The sequence below is a fragment of the Dreissena polymorpha genome, chromosome 1 (genome assembly GCF_020536995.1).
Source record: "Dreissena polymorpha isolate Duluth1 chromosome 1, UMN_Dpol_1.0, whole genome shotgun sequence".
Taxonomy (NCBI): domain Eukaryota; kingdom Metazoa; phylum Mollusca; class Bivalvia; order Myida; family Dreissenidae; genus Dreissena; species Dreissena polymorpha.
In genome coordinates, this window is record NC_068355.1 from 127368634 (window position 1) to 127385012 (window position 16379).

General features: G+C 37.4%; 1 protein-coding gene across 1 annotated transcript in view; it reads left to right on the forward strand.

Annotated features, from left to right (window-relative positions):
* Positions 1-324: 324 nt before the first annotated feature.
* Positions 325-16379, forward strand: part of LOC127849189 (uncharacterized) — a 55621-nt gene continuing 39566 nt past the window's right edge. The window contains exons 1-3 of the mRNA XM_052381912.1: positions 325-454; positions 6622-6781; positions 14905-16025. Coding sequence (XP_052237872.1) covers positions 439-454; positions 6622-6781; positions 14905-16025 — 1297 coding nt within the window. The 5' untranslated portion in view covers positions 325-438. The remainder of the gene's footprint in view (positions 455-6621; positions 6782-14904; positions 16026-16379) is intronic.

Below are 16379 nucleotides of genomic sequence, written 5' to 3' on the forward strand. Positions count from 1 at the left end.
TTCAGTATTACTATTTCCTCACAAATATCATAACTAAAACGAAAATTTTCGAATCTCAAACAACTTTTTTTATTTTGTCAATTTACCAAAACGTGAAAAGGCCCCTTTAAGTCTCCTCTAATCTCATTACCCACAGCAACTATATCGTACGCTGGAGTTTAGTACAGTGTAACCTTCAGTCGCAAATATTTGTGCAGTAAACAACTAATAATTAAGTCTAAGTTATTGCAACTATTACTTCACTTGCTAAATAAAATTACTGTGATCACAAATCACATATAACATGGTGGTTATTTTTATCTTAAATGACAACTCGTATTTTACGACAACCGCGTAGAATTGGCTCGCGAAAAATGGCCGAAGAGAAATTAACTCGGAACAAAAATAACACAATGACATCTTAATTACTCGCATCGTCACAGCAATAAGCGCAAAATAATGTCCTTGCTTAGGGGTTAGTATGTGTAAACATTAATGTGAACGATTCCTTTCGTAGCTTGAATAATTTAATATTTGCCTTAATAATATGCCTGGAAGACACCATAAATGTTGCAAAGAACTCCAAATTGAAGCACAAGTATTAAAATCATACTGCTACTTCGTACTTCCTACAGTCAATTGCTGACTATTACAGGAAGGCCTATTATAGGCAGATATGGACAATGTCGAGTCCGTTTCCTGGGAAGAACCAGTACTTGGTGTCTATGGAAGAGATAATGAGAAATAGCGAATACAAATAGCAGCTTTGAACGTGTGTGCAAGAGCCTGCCACCTACTATACACCCTTCACTGACTCAAGCAAGTTCCAAGAACATGTGAAAGCCCTTGAGTCCAATTGTTAGATCTAATTCTATATCTGAAACACAAAGCAGGCGACAAAAATATTTCTAAACTTCACTCGTCCTGCAGGACAAGTACATTAGAATTTTCACTCGTCCTGCAAACACATGCACTTGTCCTTCAAATATGTGTGAAATAAAGATTGCAAAGTAAGTGTATCACGTTTACAGATTTTTCTAAACGTTTAAACGAAATGTAATGAACAAAACGTTATCTTTTAAACGGTATCCTTGTGTCCGTTTTAAAAGCATCAGTGCCATCGCATTTCCAAACTGAAAGTAGTAATTATTTTCGGAAGTTATATCTAGTGCATATCCCATTCGCACAATGACGTCATATTAAAACCAACTGTTCTCGTTGTTATCGAACCACTGGGTTACACTTTGTCTACTTATTTCTTCAATCAGAGTAATCCGGTTCTAAACTTTCAATGTTTTACTTAACAAGATGTACATCAAAACGAGTAACTGTTCATTAAATTTGCTGCATCAAGAATGAAATCGCTGGCGTGACTTGCGTATCCGTCATCCCGTAAAGGTTTACTTAATAGATTTGTGGAGGAACACCAGTTTGTCCACTGATGAAGAGTCTAGGAACGCCCTAAGCTTAGTAACAGTAGCTCCAGCAACGGAAAACACACGCTCCTATTGTACAGCAGTTTCTGGCACACTATTTTGAAGTGGTTCGCCATGGTCCCTGTACTTTCCCCTTTGTACTACAACTCGGTTGCACAGAAGTTACATTTAAACTTTTCTTTTTCGCATACTTCAAATTGAGTAAAAAAGTTCCAATACGGTGATTTTTTTCCGCAACTTGTCTCGTTCGCCTTATCTCTAAAAATGAATGCCGATGAAGAAATGGTGGGAAAATTTCCTCGTGCACTTCGTGCAGACGCACCTCGAAAGTTCAAGACGATTTGGGGCATGCTCATGCAACAAATGGCAGGAAAAATTTTCTTGAGCACTTGGTGCCAATGCTCGTCAAATATTCAAGACGTCTAGTCTGTATATGGTGTATTGTTTCGGTATTGTGAATAAAGGCCATCTGGCGTACTTGATACAAATACGAGTCTTTTTTCAGCAGCTGTTAATAAGCTTTGCAATGTCGTAACATAATGAAACAAGGCTATTGTCAAGCAATATGGTCCCCTACCGACTCCACCATTGTCAGAAATTCCACCATTTTCAGATTTTTTTTAATTTTCTTTTTTGGTTGCCAATTTTTGATGTAGGAACAAAATGAAATGACGTGCATAATGTCCATATTGCCATCTATCCATGTTGCAAGTTTCATGAAAAAATATTAAGAACTTTTAAAAGTTATCGCAGGATCCAGAAAAGTGTGACAGACAGACAGACTCACAGACGCACAAAGCGCAAACCATAAGTCCCCTCCGCTGAAACCGGTAGGGGACAATAAAATGGATTATGTTGATATTGACTGTCGTTTAAACGTTTACTGTTTTTGTAATCGTTTGTGAGCAAAATACAAAATGCGACTGTTTAAAGGTGATACCCTTATTGCAAAGGGGTGATATGATTAATAAAGTTTCTTATATCACTGCTAAAACCACGCATTTTGGACAGTTTGCGAACATTTGGTCTTATCGTACACCAACTGCTCAGCGCTTTCCACAGGCCATTTAACGGTCCCTAACCTGGGCGCTTGAATTTCGTAAATCAGAGTCCGCGGGGCGCCTGAAATTTTCCGATCAGTGTATATTGGCTGTTACTGCAACTAGCCATTCTTAAGATCAAAGCGATATCGACTTTGCCGAAAAATTTCAAAGCCGATTTACTATCCTCTGTCAACTACATCTAACACTTTACCCAACTAAAGCCCGCTTAAGGGCGGAGCGTCGCTGTATTGGAAAATCAATATTGGCCAATGAGACCGTACGCTTTGGTTAAGTGACAGCACTCGTAGGCAGGCACTATCTGCAGTTAAATCATGCAGACGACTAGTGACGTACATGCAATGCCACAGAAATCTTGGCCAGTTACTTAGAACACTGATGATGGCTGTAATCCTTGTGGAAGTTGTGCATTTCATGAATAATACTGTCAAAACATTACTCGACTCGTAAAGCGTTTTAACAAATTATCGTTGAATTCATTACGCAACTATTAATGTTTTCTTGAAGTCTCAAATGAGCATAATTAAATTTGTAATCCGAAACCCACTTCCGAATGTAAATGTTAACTCTACGTTACCGATTCTTGTTTCAAATAACGGTGATAATTTATTTTGTGTTGACCCTTTGTCTCAATAAAAAGGGCGCGAAAATTACGCAGCATGTACAACGTCCCGTCATGTGCATAGAAAGCGTGGGTGTATTGAGCGTTGTATTAACAAGCAAACACCAAGTCAAGCGATATACGCATGTTCAATGGCAAAATTTCATCAAATCTATAAATAGTCACTTATGCCGAAATTTATTTGATACTTTAGAAAAATGGCAAGGTTTGTTGTAAAAGAAAATATTGAGCACTTTTATCGTCAATATTTACCAGAAAGTGCTTTAAAAAATGGGATTATCGGGTAATGAATAGAAACTTGAAAAGAAGTAAGTATGCAGTAATAGAGTCGGGTTGATACATCTGTATTTGGGAATCGTTAAGAGTCAGGATTTTACTTACTTTGCGGGAAAGTTTTAAAACAATTATTAAAAATGTCTTTATTAATGACTTTATAGCTAGGGGGTGCAGAGTCATTGCGCACCAAATGACGTCTTTTGACGCTGTTTTTCTTAGAGTTATAACGCACCACAGAACGTCAATTGACACGTTAAATTTGAAATGTGCGCTTGAAAAATTCTTGTGGCAAGCACTGCTGCTGTGTTTTCCTTTTTTTTATTAATGCTCACGTGCTTTCCGTTTTGGACGTTTGAGCATCGCCCCCTTTAAAATACACTCGTTTGTCAGACATTTTTCAGACGAAATTCAGAATGGTTTAAAACCTTACTTCGCTGTTAAAGAATTTTTTAAAAATCAATACTTACAGTGAATGCAGTTGGATGGTTCCATGTCAACATAGATGCGCAAAGTTTACACAAAAAAGCTAATATTTACTCGGGACACAGTCTCACATAACAACGCGCACCTGCTGTATGAAATTTACAAAAACAATTTCCGGTTCATTCGCGTTCTACTTTCGGAATAGATATGCGTTTAGAAAATGATTTTATTTAATGAAAAAGAGTCTTACTGGTCAGAAAATACATATTTTAACATCAGGTTTTTTTCACTCGTCAGAGAGCGTTAGGGAAATTCACTCGTCCTTTCAAGATTTCACTCGTCAATACGAGCGGACAAGTGGAATTTTTGTCCCCTGCAAAGCTTGTCTTGAGTCAGCATTTTGTTTTGTTCAGTTGACTAGTTAAATGTAAAGCTGAGAAGTGTAAGTTAACTTGTATGGGGAAAATATACAGCATTTGTAGAGGGGAATGGGGCTGCATTTGGTCCTGAAATCATCTCCCCCATATCACTAGGTATTGAGGTGATTAAGGTACCTAATTTTGTTGAGATGAAAAGGATAAGTTTTTTGTGTGAATTTCCATTCAGGATAAGACTATTAATTTAGCCTTTTAGTGTCACATTTTATGGTTTTTGCTCTGTCAGTCAGTCAGTCTGTCACACTTTTCTAGATCCTGCAATAACTTTTAAAGTTCTTAATATTTTTTCAAGAAACTTGAAACATGGATAGATGGCAATATGGACATTATGCACGTCATTTCATTTCGTTCCTATATCAAATATTCTGGTTGCTATGGCAACAAATAGACTAGAAATACTGCTGAAAATGGTGGTTTTCTGGATCCTGCGATAACTTTTAAAGTTCTTATTATTTTTTCATGAAACATGAAACATGGATAGATGGCAATATGGACATTATGCACGTATTTTCATTTTGTTCCTACGTCAGAAATTCTGGTTGCTATGGCAACAAATATATTTAAAAAAATTTGAAAATGGTGGAATTTCTGACAATGGTGGAGCCAGTAGGGGACTTATATTGCTTGGCAATAGTCTTGTAACTTTTTTTTATTTGACCCTATAGAATATTTGTACAGGCCTTTTGCTAAAGGAGGTAACTGCCTGCAGGGTTTTTTGTCTGATTTTGGGGAAAGGGCCTGGCCTTTTTTGAGGGGAAAAAATAGCGCGTAACGCCAGATTTTGGGGAAAAATAAGGAAAGTCTTAAATAATCAATTTAACATATTTTACTGTTTTTAAAACAAATTCAAGGCAACAGATAATCTAATTATGCTATATTTTTCTATTTTCTACACTGGATCAGGTTAACTTATAAAATTAAAGGTTTCCAAAAAATTTATTTATTTTTTTGGCGCCTCTCACAGAAGGAAAAAAAGCCCTGGCCTGTGAATACTCTTAAGTGATGTCCCTGTTCATTTATAGTGAGTGTGACTGATTTGGTTTTTAGGCTTATTGATATGTACTGACATACCAAATATCTACCAATTATGTTTGAAAAAAGTGTACAATATGTCTTATAAAGAGTCTTCATAAGCAGTTTTATTTTACAGCGTTCAACGCTAACGGAAGTCCAGGATTCAGAGACTCCTTAAAATGAGACTCGAACTCCTTGTTTTTGTGTCAAGAAAGTCAGTCAGACACGTTTAAAATCGTCTTTGATTTTTTTTTAAATCCTTTGATTTTCTTATTCGTATCACAAGATCAGAATGTCCGAGGTTTAGTGCACGTGAAAAACTTGCCACTAAGCATGCTGCTAAAACACATTGACAAAAACAAAACAAACCAAAATCATTTTTTTTGTTTCCCTGTTGCTGGCAGTGCGTGTAGTAATAGGGGAACATGTAAAACTATGAAACTCGGAATCAACCCAATCGTGGCTGTTTTTTAAATGATATTTTTGCTAAAAAAATAGCTTTGCCAAACAGTTTCTCATAAAAATCCTGAAACACCAAATTGTTGATACTATGTACATTTTATGGCCTTGTAATGACGATGGGACCAGCTGTGAATTAGTTGAGCATGAATAACTCGTGTCACTATCAATCAATGATTTTAGTGGTTTATTGAAGTTTGTAGACCACACAAATCGGTTCCTATGGTGAACTCCTCCACAACAATATCGTGGCAAGTTACTTAAGAGACTGATGATGGAAACCGGGTTTAATACTCATGAATATTGTGCTTACTCAGATTAGTTAGTGTCGAACACTGATTTATTGTTCTTATGTAATTGAATAATCAATATCTAAAATTATTGTTTGTGCTAAATAAAGGTATTCCATTTACAAGAATGTTAAACGATATACAAATGGCATGCTACAATTTACCCATATATTAATTTGACAACAGTGACAAGTTTTTGCATGTCACTGAATGACTGATTTGGGATCTTTAAATAAACAAAAAAGATAGCATGTTTTCTGTTGATACTCTAATATTACTTCATCCATGGGCAAGAAAGAGAGTATTTTAAGAGAGTGCATTTTAAATCTTTGCCACTCAGAAGCAAAGTTAAACTATAGCTATGTGCAACCAACATAAAACCAGTGGTTATATGCAACCAGCATAAAACCAGAACAGCCTGCAAGTACACTGAACTTGCAGTCTGTTCAGGTTTTTGGCTGTCTCCTGTTTATAGGTATCTTAGGGTTGGAAATGAAGGGTTTAAAACTTGAATCAAGTAAGAAAGGTCTTCATTGAATGATATTCTAAGGGATTACAAACACATCAAAGTGCATATCTGAGTGGTAAATGGTTAATTTATTAACTACATTCTCTTCTGTACAGCTCTAGATGAGAGTGAGAAGAGCAGTGGCCTTGGCTGGTGTACATCCAGTCAGTATGACCTGGAGGGGGGAGTCCCTGGGCAAGGGGAGACCAACAATATCTACCGTCATCTCATCAACCAGAACAACACGGGAGATGTGCCCGAGGCACTATTGGAAGAGTATGTATTGTTTTCTGAAAGAACCAGTGTTTAAAAACGAGCACACTCTGGGAAAACTGGGCTTAAAGCATTTGCGTACAGTGTCGTTCCAAATAAGCCTGTTCAATACGCACAGGCTAATGAGGGATGACACTTTCTGTATTTAACGAAGTTTAGGGGGGGTATATAGGAGTGAGCTTGTCGGTTGGTTGGTCTGTCTGTCTGTCGGTCCGTATTAAGTGTCCGCTCTCTAATTCAAGTTGTTTTCATCCGATCTTCACCAAACTTGGTCAGATGTTGTATCTAGATGATGTCTAGGTCAAGTTCGAATATGGGTCATGCTGGGTCAAAACTAGGTCATGGGGTCACTAAGTGCATGTTTTAACATTCAGGATGGTGTATGCTCTCTAATTCAAGTAGTTTTCATCTGAGCTTCACCAAACTTGGTCAGAAGTTTTATCTAGATGATCTTAAGGCCAAGTTCGAACATGGGCAATGGCAGGTCAAAAACTAGGTCACAGGGTCACTTTGTACGTTTTACACATTCAGCATGGTGTCCGCTCTCTAATTAAAGTTGTTTTCATTGGATCTTCACCAAACTTGGTCAGATGTTGTATCTAGGTGATGTCTAGGTCAAGTTTGAATATGGGTCATGCAGGGTCCAAAAATAGGTCACAGGGTCATTTAGTGCGTTTTTTTAACATTCAGCATGGTGTCCTCTCTCTCATTCAAGTAGTTTTCATCCAATCTTCACCAAACTTGGTCAGAGGTTTTATCTAGATGATCTTAAGGCCAAGTTCGAACATGGGCCATGCCAGATCAAAAACTAGGTCACAGGGTCACTTAGTAGGTTTTACACATTCAGCATGGTGTCTGCTCTCTAATTCAAGTAGTTTAAATCCAATCTTCACCACACTTGGTCAGAAGTTGTATCTAGTTTACATTTAAAGGGAGTCTTTCTTTTTTACGCAGTTTTGATGAAAAGTGCCGTCCCAGATTTGCCTGTTGGAAATGTTTTTAAGCACATGCAATGAGCCCTGTTTTCCTAGAGCAAAGCTCAACTCATTATGTACTCTAAAAGGCTGCTTCCAAACCAAACTCCAAAATATTCCAAAATACTTTTTGCAATTGGGACTATGGCCCAATAATGGCTATTAAACCAGCCAAAAAGCCCTGCCTCTGTACTTGTTAAAGTATGTGAACATTTTGCAAAGGGTCCAGGCCTTGACACTAACTTTTTTGACAGGGTACCCGGAGGGAACCCTACTTTCAACTTTTGGTGGCCCTCACCCAAACTAGGGAGTCCTCTTGTTTCAACACACAGCTACTCTCGGCGTAAGGGCAAATAAGTACAAGAAGCATACTTGTACACATTTTTATTTCCTATATTAAATTCTGTTGCCATTTAAAGCAGACCCATTAAAAGCTCATAACCTTGTCTTGTAAACTTTTGATATCATGTATTTCATCAATATCATCAGCATCATCATCCTTGTCATAATCATCTTCAGCATTATCATCTTCAGCATTGCCCTTCGCCGCCAGAACTTAGCGTTTCGGAAGTTCTTATTATAAGCTTTTAAGAAATAAAAGGTAATTACGCGCATTCAGGGGTTTCACTGGCTCAACAAAACTTGTTGCAACTTTTTCGCGCCGTGAAAACTGTCGATTATTCCAACCTTATTAATAAGAACAATCATTTAAAGAAACCTTACTACATTAATGTCATTGCCAATATTATCACTTTAAAAAGTATATTATTACATAAAAAACAAGTACCTTTATTAGTCATACCTTCATAAGTCTTAATAAGCTTTATTTGTATATAAATACCATTTTTTTCAACTTGATAAACAACACAGATAACCAAAATAATATAACAATGTTAACTTCAATGTATTAAACAATATGCTGCCTAAATGTTTCAAAATTAATTATTTAAACATAGAATCACACCAATTTACATCATTTGAAAGGGAAAAAGAAATATAAAACATCAGAAAGTAAATAATCTCACTTTATTTGTTAAACAGTTATATATGGTCATTTGGACATGTCATACATCAGCTTCTGTTGTTAAAACGTTTTCTGTTAGTGGTGGATGATTTCCAGGATCAATTAAATTATAATTGTTCACGCCTATTTTCTGACAGAAAGGCCCAGATAATTACCACCATCTATTCTAGTTGCCTGAAATAACATAAAGCATATTTTTTTTTACAAACTATCAACAACAAACAAACACATGCATGTCACTATCTTTAAATGTCCGAATTTTAACATATCCGAAATATAGAACACCAAGTGAACGATATACGTTTTATTTCAGAAATTGTTGGTATCTTAATCAAATTATATCCTTCCAAGGTCATTATAATAATAGAACTATTAAACAGAAATGCTCACAAATACCTGTACAAAAAAGTGTATACCGGCATGTGTTTTTGTGGAGAAATTAAATGCTTGCCAGCCCGATCGCCTATGGTTTTGATTAAAGAAATAGCGGCTCTAATAATTATTATAATTACTGATCGTCGTGACAGTTTATCCCAGTGTTACTTTTTTGGGGGCTCAATATCATAAAGGAGCCATTAATAATCCGAAAATCCGATAATAACCCCCATAAAACTTGACAATAGCAGTAAAAACACCGTTAGTAACACTTACACGCTTCAGTGATTTCAATATACTCTCTGCACTGTAGGTCGCTTACATCGTCGAAAATCAATATTTACAACTGACAGACGCTGGCCGCTCATGCTCAGTCGCCTGCTTTCGATTCGCAGTACATTTTCGGATAAGATTTTACCGATTTTTTTTTTACGCTGCTCTTTAAAAATTGGAGGCACTTTTAAAAATTCAAATGGTCAATCAAGACAAAGTGGTTCTATAAATTTAGGGATCCTGGAGGACCACCCAGCTTAAAAGAACTGGTGGTCCTCGCCGAAATCTGGGGGCCTCGGGTCCCCAGACCACCGTTAGTGTCGAGGCCTGGGGTCAATGGCAAATGGGATGGACTATGATTAAAACACTAATTGTTGGTATAAGACTAATTCCTAAGACTTTACAAATTATGGAAAAACTGTCCATCTTGCCCTTTTTAGCTCATCTATTTTTTGAAGAAAAAAAATGAGCTACATGTATTGTCATCACCTTGGCGTCGGCGTCCGGTTAAGTTTTGCGTTTAGGGCCCACTTTTCTCATAAAGTATCAATGCTATTGCATTCAAACTTGGTACACTTACTTACTATCATGAGAGGACTGGGCAGGCAAAGTTAGATAACTCTGGCTTGCATTTAGACAGAATTATGTGCCCTTTTTATACTTGGAAAATTGAAAATGTTGGTTAAGTTTTGTGTTTAGGTCCATTTTATTCCTTAAGTATCAAAGCTTTTGCTTTCATACTTGCAACACTTACTAACTATCATTAGGGGACTGTGCAGGCAAAGTAATGTTACTCTGACTGGCATTTTGACAGAATTATGTGCCCTTTTTATACTTAGAAAATTGAAAATTTGGTTAAGTTTTGTGTTTAGGTCCACTTTTTTCCTAAAGTATCAAAGCTATTGCTTTAATACTTTCAACACTTACTAACTATCGTAAGGGGACTGTGCAGGCAAAGTAATGTAACTCAGACTGGCATTTTGATGGAATTATGGGCCCTTTATACTTGAAAATTTGGTTAAGTTTTGTGTTTTGGTCCACTTTATCCCTAAAGTATCATAGATATTGCTTTCATACTTGGAACACTCGCAAACTATGGAACACTCGCAAACTATCATAAGGGGACAGTAAAGGACAAGTTGCATTACTCTGGTTGTCATTTTTACGGAATTATGGCCCTTTTTTGACTTAGTAACTTTGAATATATGGTTACATTTTGTGTTAAGATCCACTTTAATTCTAAAGTATCAAGGCTATTGCTTTTAAACTTCACATACTTTCATGCTATCATGAGGGTACTGTACCTGGCAAGTTGAATTTTACCTTGACCTTTGAATGACCTTGACTCTCAAGGTCGAATTATTAAATTTTGCTAAAATTGCCATAACTTCTTTATTTATGATTAGATTCGACAAAACAACTCTTACCTGACATACCACAATAGACTCCACCCAAAGCATCCCCTCCCCCGCGAATCCCCCACCCCCCACGAAACACCCTCTCAATCCCACCCCCCATTATTTATTTTTTAATGAAAGATCATCTAATAAATGACCACCACACCCTCACACTATACCCCCCACCCCCAAAAAATAATTTTTATGCCCCCAGTAGGGTGGCATATAGCAGTTGAACTGTCCGTCAGTATGCCAGTCAGTCTGTCTGTCCGTCCGAAAAAAACTTTAACATTGGCCATAACTTTTTAACTTTTGAAGATAGCAACTTGATATCTGGCATGCATGTGTATCTCATGGAGCTGCACATTTTGAGTGGTGAAAGGTCAAGGTTAACGTCATCCTTCAAGGTCAAATGTCAAATTTATGGTGTCTGTCCGTCCGAAAACTTTAACATTGGCCATAACGTTTTCAATATTGAATATATCAACTTGATATTTGGCATGCATGTGTATCTCATAGAGCTGAACATTTTGAGTGGTGAAAGGTGAAGGTGAAGGTCATCCTTCAAGGTCAAATGTCAAATATATGGCGTCTGTCCATCCGAAAACTCTAACATTGGCCATAACTTTTTTAATATTGAAGATAGCAACTTGATATTTGGCATGCATGTGTATCTCATGGAGCTGCACATTTTGAGGTGTTGAAGTTTAATGTCAAGTTCATCCTTCAAGGTCAAGGTCATCCATCAAGGTAAAAAAAACATAATTACAAAAATCAAAGCGGAGTTCTCATGAAGCTGCACATTTTTAGTGGTGAAAGTTCAAGGTCAAGGTCATCCTTCAAGGTCTACACAAAAAAATCAAAGGGGCATTCTCATGAAGCTGCACATTTTGAGTGGTGGAAGGTCAAGGTCATCCTTTAAGGTCAAGGTCATCCTTCAAGGTCTAAGGTCAAAAAAATATTTAAAAATTTCAAAGCGGCGTTCTCATGAAGCTGCACATTTTGAGTGGTGGAAGTTCAAGGTCAAGGTCATTCTTCAAGGTCAAGGTCATCCTTTAAGGTCAAAGGTCAAAAAATAATAATTCAAAGCGACGTTATCATGAAGCTGCACATTTTGAGTGGTGGAAGTTCAAGGTCAAGGTCATCATTCAAGGTCAAGGTCATCCTTCAAGGTCAAAGGTCAAAAAAATATATTTCAAAGCGGCGTTCTCATAAAGCTGCAAATTTTGAGTGGTGGAAGTTCAAGGTCAAGGTCATCCTTCAAGGTCAAAGGTAAATAAAAACAACAATTTTTTTTTCAAAGCAGCGCAATAGTGGGGCATTGTGTTTCTGACAAACACATCTCTTGTTTTTTTCAAACATGGTTAAAAAACACAAATATTTATTTTTATTATTTTATTTTTGAAATACAGTCCAACCATCCCCCCCAAGAATCCCCCCCCCCCCCAAAAAAAAATAAATATTTAACCAGGTTTTCCGAAGGAAAAAACTGGTTATTAGATTGGCGAATGCGGGCGGGCTGGCGGGCGGGCGGAACAAGCTTGTCCGGGCCATAACTTTGTCGTTCATTGTGAGATTTTAAAATCATTTGGCACATTTGTTTACCATCATTAGACGGTGTGTCGCGCGAAAGAATTACGTCGATATCTCAAAGGTCAAGGTCACACTTTGAGTTCAAAGGTAAAAAATGGTCATAAATGAGCTTGTCTGGGCCATAACTATGTCATTTATTGTGAGATTTTAAAATCATTTGGCACATTTGTTCACCATCATGGGACGGTGCGTCGCATGAAAGAATCACGTCAATATCTCCAATGTCAAGGTTGCCACGACTAAAAATAGATTAATTTTCAAACAAACTTACAAAGGGGGTTAATTTTGTTTGTTCATTTCAAAAGGTCAGTTTGAGTTGTCTCCCTTTATCAGATTTTTTTCACAATGAAAACCTGGTTTTGTGACAATTTTGTCCCTTGTTTTTTTTTGCATTTTTGGAAGATAATGTAATAAATGACCAAACCCCCACACTATACACCCCTCTCCACTCCACCCCTTCCTCCTTTGTGATTGAAATTGAGATAGGTCCCTACACCTTTAAAAAGAAAAATAGATGAGCGGTCTGCACCCGCAAGGCGGTGCTCTTGTTTAGCTGCACTCCGCAGTTTTGATTTAGTTTCGTGGAAATATTTTCATCAAAATTAATGCAAGCCAGATAACTTTTAGGAGTCAAAAGTGACAAAATTGCAAAATGCTTGTATCAAAAAGCAGGAATCTGCTTTAATTAAAATCTATGCAATACATAGTAAACAAGCAAATTCGTTGAATTGGTATCCCACACCAAATAAATTTTGTTTATTGAAGTGAGCAAATCCGTTGATAAACGGTATAATGCAATAAATAAAATAAAGTGTAGGGTAATTGTTTTTATGCTTTGAAATTCTCCTCATTGCTATCTATACACCTACAAAAATGTATGAAGTTTCATGTTGAAATCTTGTAGTGTATCTGAGATATAGCTCTGAAAAGTTACATCATACAAAAATAACAAAGGTCAATAACTCTTGTTTAAGAAAGTGTAGGGTTGTGGTTCATGTGCAAAGCCATTCTCCATATCGATATTTGTGCACCAATGAAGTTTCATGTTCAAATCTTGCATGGTATTTGAGAAATGGCCCTTAAAAATTGCATCATACAAACAATTTAAGGGCAATCATTCTTATTTAAGAAAGGGTAGGGTTATAGTTCTTGTGCATGGCATTCCTCCTCATTGATAACTATACACCCATGAAGTTTCATGTTGATATCTTATATACAATGTAGTATCTGAGATATAGCCCTGGAAAGTTTGTGACAGACGGACAGATCGAATGACAGACAATGCCAATTCTATGTTCCTCCGGCTTTGGCAGGGGATAACTATCAATATTTACAATAACAACATTATAATCATTACTAAATGCAATTACTTGCATACAAATACCCTTGGATATTTTTTATGTCATTTCTCATAACATATTGTAGGCAATAATGCACACATAATCTGAAAATTTTCATTTTTAAGTTTTTGTCAATGATCATCTGATTTAATGAGTTTGCATTATTTTTAAAATTTCCATTTCTGTCCGGCTCGTCAATGTTTTAACTTGTCAAACTACATTGTTCTTTTAACGAGCTTGAGATTAGTGTAATTTTGAAAAATAAACTTGTTATTGTGACAGATTTCTTACGTGTCATGCTCCCTTGGAATCGGAGGCAGTTATAATTACACTTGCCAGCCTGTCTCCATGTCCGCAAGCTTGTGTTTTGAACTTCTCTTTAATCACTGGGTGGATCTTAAACGTTCATAGTTGAGGGACCGTAATGTGCTTATGACCATAAAGAAAGGAATTTTGGCTTTGATAATTTTTGCAGAATTATTGCCCTTTGTCTGTTTTTCAACTGTAGAACATTAAGTCCCAAAAGTCTCTTTAAATACTGGATGGATTGCTTTCAAACTTTCACAGTTGCATGTATGTGCACATGATCGTGAAAAAAGGATTTTTGGTTTAGACAAGGTTTGGCAGAATGATGGTCTTTTTTATGTTTTTCCCCTATAGAATATATTGTCTCAAAATTGTGTGTTTTTAACTGCTACTTTAATGCTACGTTTTAAATCGCGCTCAAACTTTCACATTTTTTTTTTTACTTTACTGTGTAGATGATGTGCATTTACTAGTTTTGGCAGATTTATGGGCCTTTGAATGTTTGGCTACTGTTAAATATACAGCGAAGTTCTAAAAATTTGTGGGGGCATCAGAGTTTCTGCAATATTTCTAGTTGAATCACGCTTTGAGAAAATGGGGTTAAATGCATGTGCGTAAAGTGATGTCCCAGATTAGCCTGTGCAGTCCTCATAGGTTTATCAGGGATGACACTTTCTGCCTAAACTGGATTTTCCTTGGGAAGTGTTTTCCTTTAAACAAAAAATACAACACAAGTGGAAAGTTGACACAGGCTTGTCTGGGGGGACTTTTTACGCTCATGCATTAACCCCCCCCCCACCCCACCCTTTTCTCAGAGCAAGGCTCATTTGCATTCAATTTTCAGGGAGGTGGTGAACGATCCAGGCCCTGTTGCTAAGCAACAACACAACCATAGCAACCACCAACACCAACAGATGAATCAGTATACTGGTCAAAATCAGCAGCCCGGACCAGCCAACAATCTGCAGCAACAGCAGCAGCAAGTGTTGACTCAGCCCTTTCAGCAGCAACAGATGAAAATGGTACAAGCCAGTCCGAAAGTTACGCAGCATCTGCAAAGCATACTGACGCAACAGAAACATGGCCAGAATGCTTTGTTTCGGCTGCCTCTACAGCAAAATGCTGCTTGTTCTGGGCTTGTTCAGGTTGGGCAACAGAAGCATATGGTCTCGCAGCAACAAGGCATGATGGGACAGCAACAACAACGCGGGCAAGTGGTGACGCTGCCGTCTCATATGAGTCAGAGTATGCAGCAGTTTGTGACGGAGAAAGCTAACCACGCACAGGATATGCCTAATGAACATGAGCTTGATTTGCAGCTTATGGAGCAACAAAAGTTAATTGCAGTTAACAATGAGAAGCTGAGACAGATGGGACATTTACCCATTGATCAAAATAACTCTTGTCAGACTGGATATAATAATGGTGGTAAATTTGTTGTAAACAATCAGTCTAATGTCTCGGTTCAGTTCCAAAATAGTGTTCAGACTCAGTTTCAGAATTGCCGTCCAGGGATGGCAAGTTCTCCTGCGCATAATAACAATGGTGGTTATAATAGGTTGCAGAATTCTCAACGTCCACAGCAAAAGCTTGTTTCAATGCCCCATCAAAGGCCAAATATATTAAGGCAAAGTGCTCTGAATAGCCGCATAGTGCAACAACAACAACAGGAACAACAATTCCAATGCCCTCAAGCAACGGGCTTAAACCAGCCCACAAGACCTACCTCAATTTTAGCTAAAATGCCAAGTTCCATACAGGTGTCCTCAATCTTGACCAATCAGAATCAGAGCTTGTTGACTAGTCCAATAAACAGTCCCCGGATTGATAAGTCGAATGTAGTGCTGGAGGGAGGGGGTCAGTTTGAGGAAGGCCAGGCCTACATGATACGAGATAAGCAGGGCAACTCCAGGAAGATGGTGTGGAAGAACGGGACTTTTGTTGACTTGGAGCACGAATTTTCAAGTACAATTGCGTTTTTCTTGTGTTTGTTGGTTGTTGTGATTGTGTTTTTTTTAATCAAATTTAGGTCTTAAGGTATGATTTTTGTTTGCATAATTATGGCCTGTATGAGAGAATCAGCCTTTCTCATATTTAACTAGGTTTTTCGAAGAAAAAAACTGGTTATTAGATTGGCGAATGTAGGCGGGCAGGCGGGCGGAACAAGCTTGTCCGGGCCATTACTCTGTCTTTTAGTGTCAGATTTTAAAATCATTTGGCACATTTGTTCACCATCATTAGATGGTGTGAAGCGCGAAAGAATTACATCGACATCTCCAAGGTCAAGGTCACAATTTGAGTTTGAAGGTAAAAAATGGC